The 15159-nt window shown below is 58.9% G+C and overlaps 1 protein-coding gene across 2 annotated transcripts in view; it reads right to left on the bottom strand.

The window, feature by feature from the left end:
- The window catches only part of SH3TC1 (SH3 domain and tetratricopeptide repeats 1), a 44848-nt gene that overhangs the window by 27811 nt on the left and 1878 nt on the right, over window positions 1-15159 (bottom strand). The window contains exons 1-2 of one of the 2 annotated variants that reach the window (XM_033106653.1): window positions 5955-6125; window positions 2048-2264 (exon numbers count right to left, since the gene is read on the bottom strand). In XM_033106653.1, coding sequence (XP_032962544.1) covers window positions 2048-2264; window positions 5955-5960 — 223 coding nt within the window. In that variant the 5' untranslated portion in view covers window positions 5961-6125. Of the gene's footprint in view, window positions 1-2047; window positions 2265-5954; window positions 6126-15159 lie in introns of those variants that run through there. The other variant, XM_033106654.1, reaches the window with a different exon arrangement.

Raw genomic sequence — 15159 nt, 5'->3', positions numbered from 1 at the left:
AAGCACTGCTTTGTGAGCTTGAAAAGGAACAAGAGATTCACAGCGTCTCAAAGCATCTTCCCACAGGTTACGTACCAAAGACAGAGGGAAGGATTACCGGCTCGGGGTGGGAGGGCTGTCACACACACCCCTTAACCAAGCCATCGAAATGAACGTCATCAGTATGGAGACAACTTGCTATCGCGGCCTCCAGCTGTGCTGCGCTGATAGGCACACGGCCCTTCTGGGTGTTTTGTGCCACAAACACCTGACTGTAAAGCTGAAGAACCATTTGCTCTGCCTGCAGTGAGGGACATCCTACAGACTACCTGGCCTTACTCTTCAAAATAGCAACCCCCACGTTGCCACAGAGAGGTGGCAATGCAGTGCAAGGCATGGCCCGGGGTTCTCCCTGCTGTGAAGGACGCTACTGGGACAGATGACAAGATCTGAATGAGGTCTTCGATTATCATTTCGACCAGGAACGTGACGTTGGGACCCCATGTCCTGGCCTTAGGAAATATACACGCCGAAGTATTTGGGGACCAAGGGGCATCGTGTTGGCAATTTACTCTGAAACAGTTCAGAAAAAGAATACATATCAGTAAGAAAGGGAAAGTGAAGTGTAGTAAAATGTTAACATCGGAGGAACCTGGATAAATGGGAATTATGCGTATGATTTCTTGTACGTTTCGCTGTCGGTGGAAAGCAAGCCGGCAGGTGAAGGAGCCTGGGTGGGGCCGGTCACTGCGCGGCTTTACACCTCACAGCCGGGCAACCTCCTGAGGAAGAACGTACGTGGTCACTGACTCCCTTGGCGGGGCTCACAGATGCATCCCGAGGCCAGTGTGTGTCGTGTGTGGTGTGTGGTGTGGAGGAAACACCTGGCAACAAGGGCAGAGTGCTTCCTGTTTGGCCTCAGCGCCAGACCTCACCCGTCCTCTGCTCTAAGACTCACGGCCCCTCCCTGGCTGGGCTGTCCGCGGGAGGCAGGTCAGGCCCACACACGGGAGGCAGGACCCAGCTCCTTCTTCCCTACCCCGCGTGCTCCTGAGGGAGTTGGACCCCATGCTACGAGTGGGCTCCCAGGCCCAGTTCCCCCAACAGCTCCCCCATTCCTGGCCAGGCAGGTGTCGGACAGGACGGATTCCTTGGTGGGTCAGCACCTAGGAGGGTCACCCTGGCCCTTCCCATCTGTGCCAACACCTGGAAGGGCCACGATAACAGCGGTATAAAAGTACCTCCAGTTGCCAGGTTTCCACGGTGTCCATCTCTGGCCCGCCACCGTGTGTTAGGCTTTGTTTCCACTCTCCCAAAGCATCAATCATTTACTGATCATTACTGTGCACCAAGCATCCACCATGTGCAACCCGAGAGCCCCAACAGGCAGCTAGGACAGCATGGCAATGGGGGTGCCTGGCGAGGGGCCCGGGCACCTCAGTTTTGGCCCCTCTCCTTCCCTCTTCTCTTCCAGGACCTGAGGGGGTTGGGAGAGGGGTCCTGGAGATCACTGAGGCACCCCTCAGGTTTCCTAGTGGGGAAACAGAGTCCTAAGTCAAACAGTGGCCCAGCAGCAATCAGGATTAGAGCCTGGTCCTTGGGCAGCCAGCCCACCTTGCCTCCCCCGTCACAGCGCCTCCTGTGGGGTACACAAGACACCGCCCACGTCACACCTGCTCCTCCTCCTCCTCCGTCCAGGAAGTAGCCCTGCCCTAGTCCTGGCCTGGCCACTGGTCCCTTTCCCTATGTGGGCCTTAGTTAGCCTCCTGGGGGAACGGGGGCGCCCCTTCCTGAGTAATCGGTTTATGTCTTGAGGACACACAGGGCTGTGGGAACGCAAAGGTCTGTAACAGAGCCGTAAGTGGAGGTGTCGGGACAGCTGTTCTAGGACTTCCAAGCCCCTTCCCCTTTCTCCAGGCCGGTCTCGTCATCACTGACACGCCCCTGGAAAACATGGGTTGGCTTGCCAATGACTCACTGGGAGGGGAGTATCTCAGTCGACACCCCGGCAGTGCAGACACCGCTCTGGCCACATGGACCACTGGCCGGCCTCGAACGCTGCACTCACCGCCTCTGCCAGAAGCCTCGGCCTCCTGCGGTCCTGCTCCCTCCCAGCCGACCGACGACCTCACGGCCAGTCTCTGGACCTCGTCGCCGCCACTACCACCAGACGCCCCTGTAGGCACCATCCTCATCGAGGAAGGGACCTCAGCGGCCACCTCCGCTGGATCCTCCATGACCAGCAGTGGCCTCAGGGCCGAAGGCTGAGCATGCCAGGCTGGCCTCTGCAGAGAGAGTAGAGGGTGGTGGTCAGCAGTGAAGACAGGCCCCCAGGACCCGCGTGGATGCTCCCACCAGAGTTGGGGTCAAGAGGAGAGAACCCCTCCACTGTACTTGGTGGACGCCTCATACGCTTCATCGCTCTGCTCGCCGGTCACTTCCTCTCGGACCAGCACAAGTCTCCCTGGAACAAGCTGTCAGAGCCACGTGCCAATGTTTGCATGGTGATCGGGCTCACGCCTGCCTAGCCTGGCAGGGTAGACATCCTGGAGGGAGGGTGGGGTTATCCACAGAGCCCTGCCGTGGAATCACTGCTCAGAAGTGACTGTGAATGATGCGTGAGCAGCAAGGACCGTGTGGGACAGGAGCAGAGACGGCCTCGTCACACACCATGGCACCGTGTGCTGGGGATAAGCCCACCCACGTCCCGCCAGCGAGGGCTGAAGCAAGGAACCTGGAGACAGCTCATCTCTGGGGAGACAACTATTTAGTTGCATGTCACACAGGCCTCGGCCGACCTGGGATTCCAGCCTGGGATGATTCCCAAGAGGTTCTGCTGCTCCTTATAACAACCTCACGGCCTGAACTGGCTCCATGGGTTCCTTTCTCCCACTGGGAGAGGCCTGGGCTCTGGCAGGGTCCCCGGAACGCCGTCCTGTCTGTCAGGAAATGGGCCGGGTCCCAGGAGGGTACGAAGCCGGTGGCTGAGGGCAGGGAAGAGGAAGTGGCCGAGGCAGGAGGGCGCCTTCTCCTCACCCCAGGGGTGCCCTGGGCCCTCAAGAGCAGGCAACCATGCCTCAGTCCTCCCCAGGGTCAGAGACGAGAGGGCCATCACGGGGAGATGGCAGGGGGCATCCTGGCCCAGGGCTAAGGGGCCCAGGGCAGACCCCCAGCTGCTACGGCCTCCAGGGCCGGGGTCAGACACAGCCCCGCCGCCTGCATTGTCGGGACCAGGGCGCATGCAGCTCCAAGCCTGCCCTCCCCTCTGCTCTTGCTGCTGAGCCCACGAGGCATCTCATCGTAGCACGTGGGTCCCTTGACCCACTCGGCTCCTGTTTGTGGGCATCCCTCGTCCTGACCTGTGTCCCCACTCAGGTCCCTGCCCCCCTGAGGTGGATGGAGCAGGTGCTCTCACAGCCGGGCATCTGGCACAATGGTAGCACATCTGGGGTGCGTGACTCTCCACCCCGCCACCCCAGGGCAGGACCGGCCCACCAGCTTGTGCACTGGGGCCACCATGGACCGGCACCTAGCCAGCGCTCAGGGGCTGGGGCCTGAGGAAAGGACAGGCTCCCTGGCTCAGGGAACCCCCACCCCTGCTCCGTGAGGGACCAGCCAAGCAGGAAGGACTGCCAGGGACAATTGTAAGCGTGGGGTTCCTAGTCACAGTCCAGTGATGAGGAAGTGGGTACAATCTCCACGGGAGCGTTCCCTGCTTTCTGGTTCCTAAAATGGCCTCGCTCGGCCTCGCGGGTGCCGGCTCCCACTGCAGGAAGGGCTGTCCTGACCACAGCCCTGTGGGGGTCCGGTGCTCCCAGAGGCAGCCGGGTCACCATAAGCCACCCTTCAGAGACTCTTCTACCTCTGGCCTTTATCCTCTTTGCTCAGCTCATGGTGGGGACAAACCCGGGCGGGGCCTCTGCAGCCCCAACCTCCGGGGAGGGGAGTCTGGCACCAGAACACGGGGCCTGGGGTCAGTGGGCAGGGTGACCGCTCTACGCCTCAGTTTACTTACAGGAGAATGAGAATGAAAACACCCACCTCGCAAGGAGCTCGATGGATACATGGATGGTGCTACTGGATTACAGTTGGCATTTGACAAATGGAGGATCGACGGGAGGAGAAGATGGTACCAACTCAGCCCTAAACGGGGTGGGGGTGGTTCTAGCCGGAACTTTCACTGGGCTCACGCTGAACAAATGCTTGGAGGGCCCATGCAGACCCGTCTGCTTCACCAAGAAGCACCTCTCAAGGGTTGTCTGGTTATCCCCTGTACTGGGGTGAATAGTGTCCCCCCAAATTCATGTCCACCCTGAACCTCAGAAAGTGACCTCCCAGGAAATAGGGTCTTAGCAGGGGAAGACAAGGGCACACTGGGTTAGCCGGGCCCTGGACCCAGTGACCCGTATCCTTATAGGAAGAGGAGGGTACACAAACACTGGGAGGGGCCACGTGACACAGGACAGACTGGAGTGACTCGGCCACAAGCCCAGGACCGCCTGGGGCCACCAGGAGCAGGAAGAGGCAGGAAGGCGCCTCCCGGAGCTGTGGAGGGAGGTGGCTCTGCTGACACTTTGATTCCAGGCTTCTGGCCTGCAGACTGTGAGTAAATCTCGGTTGTCGGTTGTTGAAAGCCCCCAGCCTGTGGCACTTGGCCATGGCTGCCCCGGGACACTGGTCTATGCCGGCACCCAGTGCTTTGATTTTCGTCTGCTGTGAAGCAGGGCTAACCTCACCCACATCAGGGTGTTCTTGGGAGGAGAACCGAATGGCTTCCCTCATAGCACATGCTGGCACTGCACCCAGTACAGGAAGCGTCATCGTTACCAACAGCAGTGCGACAATCACATAATGACGGCCACCACCTCGGTGCTAACTACGCATCCTCATTTAATGACAGCCTGCAGGAGGGCGTGTCCTCGGGCCCCTTTCCCAGATGGGCAACCTAAGGCTCCTGAGATTTAAAAGGCTGGATGTAAAATCAGCTGGGTCTGCGTCCAGCCCTCGAGCACCCACCCTTAACCTGGGCGGACCCGCTCGGCCCCTGCACTGCCTCCAGCCAGGGGTTCAGTTGCAGCTCCCCAGATCCAGCGCTGGGAGGCCGGCCCCCGCCGGCCGGCCCACATGCAGGCAGCCCCCGGCCCCAGCATGGGCTGGCACCACTAATGCCCGACATTGCTCTGCCAGCCATCATTTCTACGAACCTCACCAACTGCAAAAGGTTGGAACCCTCCATCGACAGGACCAGGGGTCCGGGGCCCCAGGAAGGGTCACTGGAAGCCAGTACAGAGTCTCGGGGTGTCCACAGGCCACGTGCCCAGGACAGGACCTGGTGTTAGGGGGCCTGGGTCCACTCCTCCCCTAGAACTTGCTGCTTGGTGCCTCTGATCAAGGCACTCATCCCATTTGCTGCTGGAAAAGAGGCCCGAGGTGGTGACCTCAGAGTGGCCAGGTCACAGCTACAGTGGCACCCTGGGCTGGGCACTTGTGGGGTCTGCCCCATGTGGCACCAACCTGGTGCGAGGTCCCACCTGAGATGCCCTAGACCTTAATCCCTTATTGCTGGCTAGGTTCTGTGTCCCTTCCAGACACGCAGGACACACTCGCTCAGCGCCCACGTGGAGGGGAGATGAGGCGAGATTGTGGAAGCCCGGTGCTTCATCAATGTGACATCAGTACTGGCACCATCACCGCCAATCCCCACTAGCAGCGTTCCTGGCGTTCTGGCCAGATCCGCCAACCAGTGCCCACAGCCTTCCAGAGTCACCAGGCTTCCGTTCTGCGCCCCCCAGTGCCAAAATGTCAGAAAAGTCTTCAAGGAAGTAAACGGGGGAAGACTGTTCTTAGATCCAACTGTGGCGAACCCCTGCTGTGAGCAACGCCTGCTCTGCCAGCCTACGTCCTCCCACCCCCGTCCCAGAGCCCCCAGAATGCCCAGCACCCCCAGTGACCTGCCTGTCCCAACACCCTCATACCTGCATGAATCCTCAGAGGCAGCTCCCAGGCCGGCGTCCACAGGACAGCAGACACCAAGTAGCCGATCCCGGCTCCTCCCCGGCTGGCCCTGCGGCTGTCTCAGCCAGCCAGGGCAGGCAGCAGCCGTCCTCAGCCAGGCAGACTGCTCTGCAGTGGCCACCGCCCCCTGCTTCCTGCCCCACTTCCTCCCTGCGCCTGGGGCCAGTGAGGAGAGGCAGGCCCAGTACAGCAGGAGGGTTGATCATTAGCTCCTTCCTGGACCAGCTCCAGGCCCTGTGCCGCCCGCCCACCACCCAGCCCCCAGGCTCTGGGTGGAGACCCGGGGACACCCAGGATTGGGGAAGTCACCCAGCTGCCAGCCAGCCCTGCCTCCCAACCTCAGCCCTTCTCCGTTCCTCTTCCACTTGCGTGCACACACACACACACACACACACACACACACCACAGACATACACAGATGTACACACGCACTCATGCTCACACACGGGCACAGCACCGTCCTGCTGGGGACAGAGGAGGGGGCCCACAAGCTCTCCTTTTCTCTGTGCCTTCCTTCCAGTTGGCTCCAGGTACCTCCTGGGTTTGAGAGCAGGGGACCCCGGCCCTGCCTCAGGCTCCCGTTGGCTCAGACAAGAAGCAGGAACTGATCTGGGGCCAGCCCCACATCCTCACCTTTCCGGCCACACTCAGGCCCTTGCGGAGTGAAGGGCTCTGGTTGCCGTCCCAGCCCAGCCCTAGGAATGCGGAGTGGGAGGGCCACAACCTTCACGTGTGGCCTGGCTTAACACAGGGAAGAACCTCAGAGTTAAGCGGTAGGTAATGTGCTCGGTTTACAGACAGGAAAACTGAGGCTCAGTGAGGTTATGTGACCTGCCCCAAGCTAGTGACAACTGGCGGACAAGCTGGGACCAGGTCTGACAGACCTCGAAGCCCCAGGCCTGGGTTCCCTGGGTTTCTAACTGTGCGCTGTGGACACCTGGGGGGATGGCTTCTCATCACGGGGACGGGCTGCCATGTGCACTGTAGGATTTTAGGGGCATCCCTGGCACCTACCAACCACATGCTGACCCCAGCTGTGACAACCAAACACATCTCCAGACAGTTGTCCCCTGGGCAGCAACATCGCCTGGGCTGGCCACCACGCCAGGCCGAGCTACTCCTGGGGGACACCACTGCCGCCCACGGCCTGCCCCTTCCTCACCCCCCCCACACCCTCCTTCTACCCTCTCTCTTCCACGCCCTCCCCATCAACTCCAGGCATTATGCACAGTCACCCCCGAAAGTCCTCCTGCCCCCCCCTCGGGCCTCAGGGAGGCCTAAACAAGGTCCAGGCACCCCGTCCTGGACCCCCTCACCACCTCCCTTCCTCAGACACCTCCCACTCCATCTCCCCACTCCCTCCTTCTTCTGCTCCAGTTTACCTTTCCTGGTCCCAGCCCAGCAGGCTACTCTGTCCAGCTCGCCCCTCCCCCTTTGCAGCCCTTGCACAGGAGGGAGGATCTTCCTGCACCTTCCTCGTACATGGGGGCTGCTCTGCCGGAGCCAGTCTCCTGGGCCACACCGCTGTCCTCATCCAGAGGCAGGAGCCCAAGCCCCCTCTGCAGTGGCCCTGGGACCTGTGGATGCCCACAGATGGGCCGACATTGTCCCCTCAGGTCCTTCTCTCCCGCACTGTGCCCCATGGCCTTTCAATGTCCCTTCTTAGGCTTCTCCACAGGGTAAAACCCCAGGCTCCATTGTCTGCAGTGCAGGCTGCCACATGGCGGGAGCCGGGCCTGCCGATGGCACCCGTGTCCCCGACACTGCCTCGAAGGCCAGCTCTGTTGTGCCGGTCACACGACCTCAGTGCTTCGGTCTGCTCAGAAGGCCCAGGAGGGGTTGGCATCCTGTGGTCTTGCTCTGGGCCATCAGAAGGGTTCAACTAGATGTGGGAATTCTCTGACAGGCCGGCCCACAGAGCGCGCAGCACAACCAAGCCTCAGTTCATGTGACAAAGGCCAGTGTCCAGGCCTCTTCTATGGCCTCTGCCCCCACTGGCCACCCCCCCAAGGCCAGGGGACAGAGCTCTCCAAGCAAGTGGAGAAAGAGGAATGTATCTGGAATGTCGGTCCCCTAGCCCAGCTGCCCACCCCACAGCCCAGGGCTGGCATGTGCCACTGCCCACTGAGGTCCTGGGGGGCTGCAGGGAGAAGCTGGGCGAGGGCGAAATGTCCACCCCTCAAGGCCAGGCCTTGGACACATACCCCGTCTGTGTGGTGGGGCCCCCATTCTCCAGCCTGCTCCCCAGAACCCTACATAGTGCAGACATGAAATGCCTGCCTTCTGCTCCCTTTGTTTTGCTGGAAACTGTGTTGAAAGAGGCCCCAGACATACTCCACATCCATAAAAGGGTCTGGACACGTTTCCTCTCCTGGCCATTGTCCCCACTGAGCCCGAGACCCATATCCTGTTTGTCTCTGCAGCTGTGCTCTTGGCCCAATGCCAGAGGGGGTTTTCCAAGAGCCTCCCCAACTGTGCCCAGTGCTCCTCGACTCTGCACAGAACACTGAACCTCGTAGAGCACCCCAACCTCAAGAGCACACCCCAACTCTGCACCCAACTCCACAGAGCGCACTACAATCCACAGAGCACCCACTCTGCACGGCTTACCCCAACCGGCTTCCAGGTCAGGGGCTTTCTCCAGGGTTCCCTCCTGGAGTCAGGGGCATGAGGCAGACCCACAGCCCTGCTGGTGACAAGCTACCCTAAACCCAGCCCAGCCGGCCTTTGGGCCGCTTTGGGACAGCCTGTCACTCCCTGGGCCTCAGGTTCCCCCTTTGGAACGGTGGAGCTGGGCCTGGAGATCCCGTGGAAACTCCTGAGCTCAATAGTCCTGAATCCTGACTTGAAGGGCGGCCTGGCCTTCACCGGGCAGCCCTTCCAGGCATGAAACTTGCTAAGGTGTCCCATAGCCACTTCCAGGTGACAGCAGACAATGGAAGCCAAGGACAGACCCCCACACCCTCCTCCGAGGGCTAATCTACAGCAGGTCAGAACCCAGGACCTCCAGAATGCTGGCCCCAGGACGGGTACGTGACTAACGCCCGCCCCCCTGGGCCAGGCTTCTGGTTCTCCCAGCACCCCCTCACAGTAGCAAGTCCTGCCCGAGCCACACGTGTCATTCCAGGGCAGGGGGCTGCAAACGCTTTGCGTAAAGGGCCAGAGGGTATGTAACTTGGCTTTGGTAGCCATGAGATGGGTCTCTGCCACAACCCTGCCATTGCAGCATGAAAGCAGACGCAGGCCAGAGGGAGTCAGTGGGCTGGCTGTGCGCCAATAAAACCTATTTACAAGACGGGCTGGATCGGGCCCTGCGTGTGGCAAGGGAATTAGTGGGGAAGCTTCTCAGATCACCCTCCGGTACAGGAAGGAGTCAGCACAATGGCAGAACCGTCACATGGGGCTGGGATGTGTAAGGTTCAAGATAAGAAGACGCCAGCTAAGCAGTCAGTGGAGGGGCCGAGAGGGCACGGGGGCACGAGGGACGGGCACTGTGACCAGGCCGCTGCAGCCCACCTTGTGACTGGAGCTGGCTCAGGCCATAATATGTACGTGATGCTGTGTCCCGCCTCCCGCCTCCCACTGTTCATGGCTGTAGCTGCAAACACGGGTGGTTCCGTGAGCGAGAATTTTCGTGAACCAACACTTAGAATGCAGGACACATAAGGACAGGTGACTGGATAGCCAGGCTGCAGAGCAGGTCCTTCAGGCCTACAAATGGGGAAGCTGAGGCTCAGCTCACCCCGGTCACACTGTTCTTTCACATTGAAGGTGACTCAGAGTTCGGCCCCAGCCCAGGTCCTGCTTGGTGACCGTTCCCACACCTGACCCGGCTCCAGGCCAAGCAGCACCCCACTATCTTTCCTGGTCTCTGGTGCAACATCTGTGAGGTGCAGATGGGAGCCGGCTTGAAGCAGTTTCCCAGAAGTGGACAAATGGACAAAGACACCACCGTGAACCTTCCAAGACAGCAGATTCCCGAGCCTGACCCAGGTCCAAGGAAGTGGAGGCAGGAATCTGCCTGGAGAAGCCTTTTCCAGTCGGTTCCTCCACACCCAAGTGTGAGCACCAGGGCATCTTGGGGACAGAGACAGAAGCCACAGCCTGCAACCTGGCACCGGCTGCCGCTGGACACATGGAAAGGACTAGCATAGAGCCTGTGCCAGCAAGGGTTACGCATGTTTGGTATTCCGGCCTTCGCAGCTGAAACTGGCCAGAGCACAGATGAGGAGGATGCGAGCTGGGTCCCGTGATTACAGGGACTGCTCTTTGAAAAACAAGGATATGGGGACCGCGCAGGCTTTCCAGATGACTGATGGCTGCCCCAGGATGGGTTACAGACCTGTCGGAAGTGGTCAGCAGTTCCGTGCCTGGGCCGGCACCAAAGACGCCCACCCCAGCCTGGCCTCGGCCTCAGTCCGGCAGGGGAAGTGCTGACTCTGCAGCCGGGGGAGCTGGCCAGGTGCCTGGGTGTGTTTGTACCAGGGACGCCTCCAGACACCACCGCCAGGTGTTTCCACAGACAGAGATATCAGGAGAAGGCACTGCCTCCTGGACACCGCAGATAGTGGCACGTGGACACTGGGAAGGAGTTGGTCAGAAAGGTATAAAGGCTGTTTTCACGACCCATACAGGTCACAAGGCCCAGGTGGTATGCCCTCCTTGTCACATCCGTAGGACAGGCTGGAGGTCGTAGGGGACCGGGACGGGGGTGCATAGAGCAGACAGAGTAGACGCGCCCAGAGTTGGGGGGCATGGTGTGTGCCATTTTCCCTGGGAGCCTGAGAAGTCACCCTCGCTTACAGATGAGTCCCACAGACCCCCTGACCCTATCGGCCCTCACTCCCCAGAGCCCCAACATTTCTGACTTGGGGTGTGGGGCCCCTCTGGAATTCTAGACATTTTCTGGAGCCCAGTCACTAGGGGGTGGATTTTGAACTTAGCTTATGCAAACATTAACCCAGGCCCTACTCCCCAGAGGCTCCCGGGGGAGTGAAAGTCCTCCCAGCCAGGACCCATCTCCCTGGAAACCAGGCCCAGGTCACTGCAGTCCGGATGGGGGCAGGAGGGCTCAGGGAGAATTTCCATGGGACTCCCCAGTGTGCCCCTGGGGCGGTGCCGGGACCTGGGTGATGCTGCCAATCCTTGGGCTGCTGTCAGCAGGCTCAGGGGTTACAGCTGCACCCTTCTGCTCCGTCCTGAACTAACTTCAGAGCCTGTACTCCTGTCTTCTCAGCCTCGACTCACCCTCACGCCCCGAAACTGCCCTGTCCAGGCTCCCTGTCCTCATCTCACTGGCCTCTGGCGGTCACTCCTACCCGGCTGGCCACATCCTCCTTCCTCTCACCCACCTGCCACACCTCTCCGAGGGGAGTGCACAGCTCGGGGACTTCTAAAGCCATCAGTCCACATTGACCATCCAGGGTGTCATCTCAGGCCTGAGGGCCGAGCCAGCACCTCCAGGCATTCCCCTTGGTGGGACACCCCCATCCCCGTTGCCCACCCACCACTCCCTGCTTTTCCCCAAACCTCAGGAACCAGCACCTCCACCGCTGGACTCCTGGTCCTTCACTTCCCCCACCTGTTTACATCCAAGCCCCTCCCCCACACCCCCACTCCAGTAGGGGACCTTGGGCTCCTGACCACACTGTGCCCCCCATTTTCCATCAGTTGGATATCACTCTCCCAGTGACTTTCTCCAGGCTCTGACCTTGGCTCCTGTCTACTCCCTCAGGTCTCCCTCAGGCGTTACCTCTTTCCAAGGCCTTCGCTGACTGGACGAGCCGGCCCTCCCCAGCCCCCGAGGGCCCTGTGCTATAACTCGGTTTTCTGTCCAGGCTGCCACTTGGTTAACTCGAGAGGACCCCACAGCTATGAGTTCCTCAAGGACGCTGACGGGGCACTTTGCAAGTGTTTGATGAATGACTAGCAAACAGAGATGTTGCCAATGGGGGAAGGGGCCCTCCGAGCCCTGTAGGACCCTGAACAAAACCCGTGTGGACAGGGTCTACCTCTCCCAGACATGCAAAACGGGCAAAGTCGCACGAGACATTGACCCTTTTCCTTCTGCCCATTTTCCAGTGGCACCCTCTCTTCCTGGCTCTCCGGGGAGGCGGCTGGGGGGAGGGAATCATGCAGGCCTCAACCTGGGCGTGGGCTCCAGGGACCTCTCCCGGCCTCCTTTGGTGAGATCTGCTGGGAGTGTGAACAGGGCCTGGTAGGGCCTGGCCATGGCACTCTGTCCCTCTGACCGGAAGGCTGGAGACATGGGCTGGGGTCACAGACTGGTCGATGGGCCCCGAGTGGTAGCCCCTTGTCAGGCCGACATCCACCCCTGTGCCCTTCCCACACCAGCGCCCAGGGACGAGGTCTCACAGGCCACGTTGTGGGGGGCGTGGCCAGAGCAGCCACTGCCGGCTGGGCACGCCCTCCACCTCCCTGTCCCTGGCATAGCTCTCCTGTGTTCACAAAGGGCGGCTCTGTGGTCCAGGCATCTCACGTGCCCATTCCTGTCCCCCCCACCCCACCATGCTGAGCCCGTACAGTACAAGCTCCGGCGTGACATGGTGACAAAGAACGGAGATTCTGGAGCTCTTGTGGCTATCTGCCAGGCCCAGCACCCCTCACCCCCAGGGTGGAAGGGGGTCCCACAAGGAGAGACATCATTGTCATTATTATTCAGAGGGGGCAGGATGGGAACTGTCGGCAGTGCCCAGCCCCAAACTTGCCGGCCCACCTCTGTGCCTGGCCCGGGGCGGGCACTGGGGGCATAGATGAATCAGATGGCGCTGTCCCCAGACCTCTCGGCCTTGTGGTCACAACAGCCAACGAAATGGATGGAGGATTGCTGGCCAGGTATTTCATAGAATGTACTTCAATGGGGATTTGTCTGGTGTTTTTCTCAGTCCTTTTACTTTCAATTTTTAATGAAGAAATCTGCTGCTGGTTTCGGTTCAGAGCAAGGCTGGACCCTGGCTCCTCTGCCAGCAGCTATTTTGGGTTAAACTGCACCTGAGACGTTGACCGCTTTGCCGTGTCAGAGGAGAAGACCAACAACTCTACAGAAAAACAGTGAGCAGACACTTCCTATCTGTCTGTCGCCTAACAGTACATGAAATGACGCTGACAAGACGTGCAGATGATCCCAAGAGACCCTCTGGCTCCTCCCAGCTCAGCAACACCCAGCATGTGTCAGCACACCCTTGGTGGCAGCAGACAGCAGGGTGCAGGGGCCAGCTGGAGGGCGAGTTACCAATCGCACCTGTAAAACCACACTGGTGTTCACCCTTTGACCCACAGCCCCACCTCCGGGAATTCACTCTGCAGGCACCTGCTGCTTCTGAGATGGCAGGGCAACAGATGTGCACACTCTATAATAGCAACACCTTGGAAAGAACCCAGGTGTTCAGCAAATCTCACCCCAGCCCTGCAGCGCAGAGCGTGCAGCTGTGATAAGGAACGAGGAGGTTCTCTGCGCTGATAAGGAACTCTCCCAGACGCGTGAAGGGAGAAAGCAAGCTGCCAGGTGACAGGTATGTTACGCTATGCTACCTGTCGTGTTCCAAAGAGCCTTAGAATCCATTCGTATGTGCTAGCATCTGTGGAAAGAAACTGGGGAAGGGTCAATAAATGAATGTGGGGGTGGTGAGTAGGGATGCTAGAGGCGGGATTTGTAGTGTGGGGGACTTGTGTGATTCTGGGATGGTGGATACACGACACTGCTCTTGTCAAAAGACACTACAACTTTGCAGCACAAAGCGTGAACCTTAGTGTACGCAAACAAGAAAAGTGTTAGGAAGACAGGGGAAATCCCAGGATGGATGCAGAGTGTGGCAAACAGTGAACGGCATGAAAAATGTATAAAACAGCCTCACGGGTGGGGGAGGGGAGAGGTGCCCCCTGAGCAGCTCTGACAATGGGTGGAGTCTGAGTCTGAAGACGAGGGGAACAGCTCGTGTGTACTGGGCTCTAGCTGACGACACTGTTCCCCACGCGGGCCTGGGTTACAGGCTCTCATGCTTCTACATCTGGCTTGAACAGCTGGATTGTGAACAGTTACGTAAATGGATGGTGGGTGGGTGATAGAAGCCAGCTGTGGCACTGTCGGAGTGGGAGTTACAGACAGTCAGCGAGAGGAGGCTGGAAAGATCCGTGTGGACATGGGTCAGAGTTGGAGACGTCAGTGTGAATTCACAGTTCCCTTAGAATAGATACTCATGTTACATACAGAGATACTTATTATAATAGGTGTGGATATACACATACGTGGTATGTGCATAAATACGTGTACTCATACACTCACAGATATTGTGTACACATGGGCCAGCATGCTCGTGCCCATGGATACATGTGTATATGAGCTAGTAAAGGTACACTTGTAGGTATGTGTTCACACGTGGCTTAGTGTACTCACAGATGTGTCTCTATTCACAGGTTAGTATACGTTATACTTGTAGATACAGGAGTTGGCATATACATTTAGATCTCCAGGCTCTGTCAGCTGACAGGTCCTAAGAGAAAAGACACTAGGTAGCAGCAAAAACACCCAGAGCACAGAGAGATCTTGGTTTCTAAGACTATTCTCCAACAACAGAAGTCAGGACTCTTGGAGAAATGACTAATACTAGGACTGGGCCAGGAAACACAGATGAGCCTGGCTGGTAGTGCCAGAAAAGTAAAAAATGAATGAATGAATGAATGAATGAATGAATGAATGAATGAATGAATGAATGAATGAAAGAAATCCCAGTGATGGAGCATGTCCAAGGGACACAGGAGCCAACTGAGAGAGCTCCCAAGGGCTAAAGCCGGAACAATTGAGAAAGAAAATGAATAACATAGTACTGGCGTATAAACCATAGTGTAAAGCAAACATCCACGAGTCCATGCTGATACGAGTGAATGAGTAAAGAAATAAATGCAGCAGGGAGGCAAATCTCCATGCAGAAGAATTCCCAAAAATTTACGCAGACAGTCGGCCCCCAAGGAGGGGAGCCGTCCCCGACTCCCCAGGTGCGGGCTGTGCTCAGTGACTCCTCCCTAAGAGGACGGCGTGTCAGGGGGAGGAGAGACCTGGACCGTGGACAGTCCTGGCCAACACGGCGACCTCGGCCAGGGGATCCAGGTCAACGCCACTGTGATGGGTCATGTGGACAGCACATGCCC

The sequence above is a fragment of the Rhinolophus ferrumequinum genome, chromosome 5 (assembly GCF_004115265.2).
Source record: "Rhinolophus ferrumequinum isolate MPI-CBG mRhiFer1 chromosome 5, mRhiFer1_v1.p, whole genome shotgun sequence".
NCBI lineage: Eukaryota > Metazoa > Chordata > Mammalia > Chiroptera > Rhinolophidae > Rhinolophus > Rhinolophus ferrumequinum.
The sequence above is the reverse complement of the archived record's forward strand: the minus strand, read 5'-3'. Positions and strand labels throughout refer to the sequence as shown.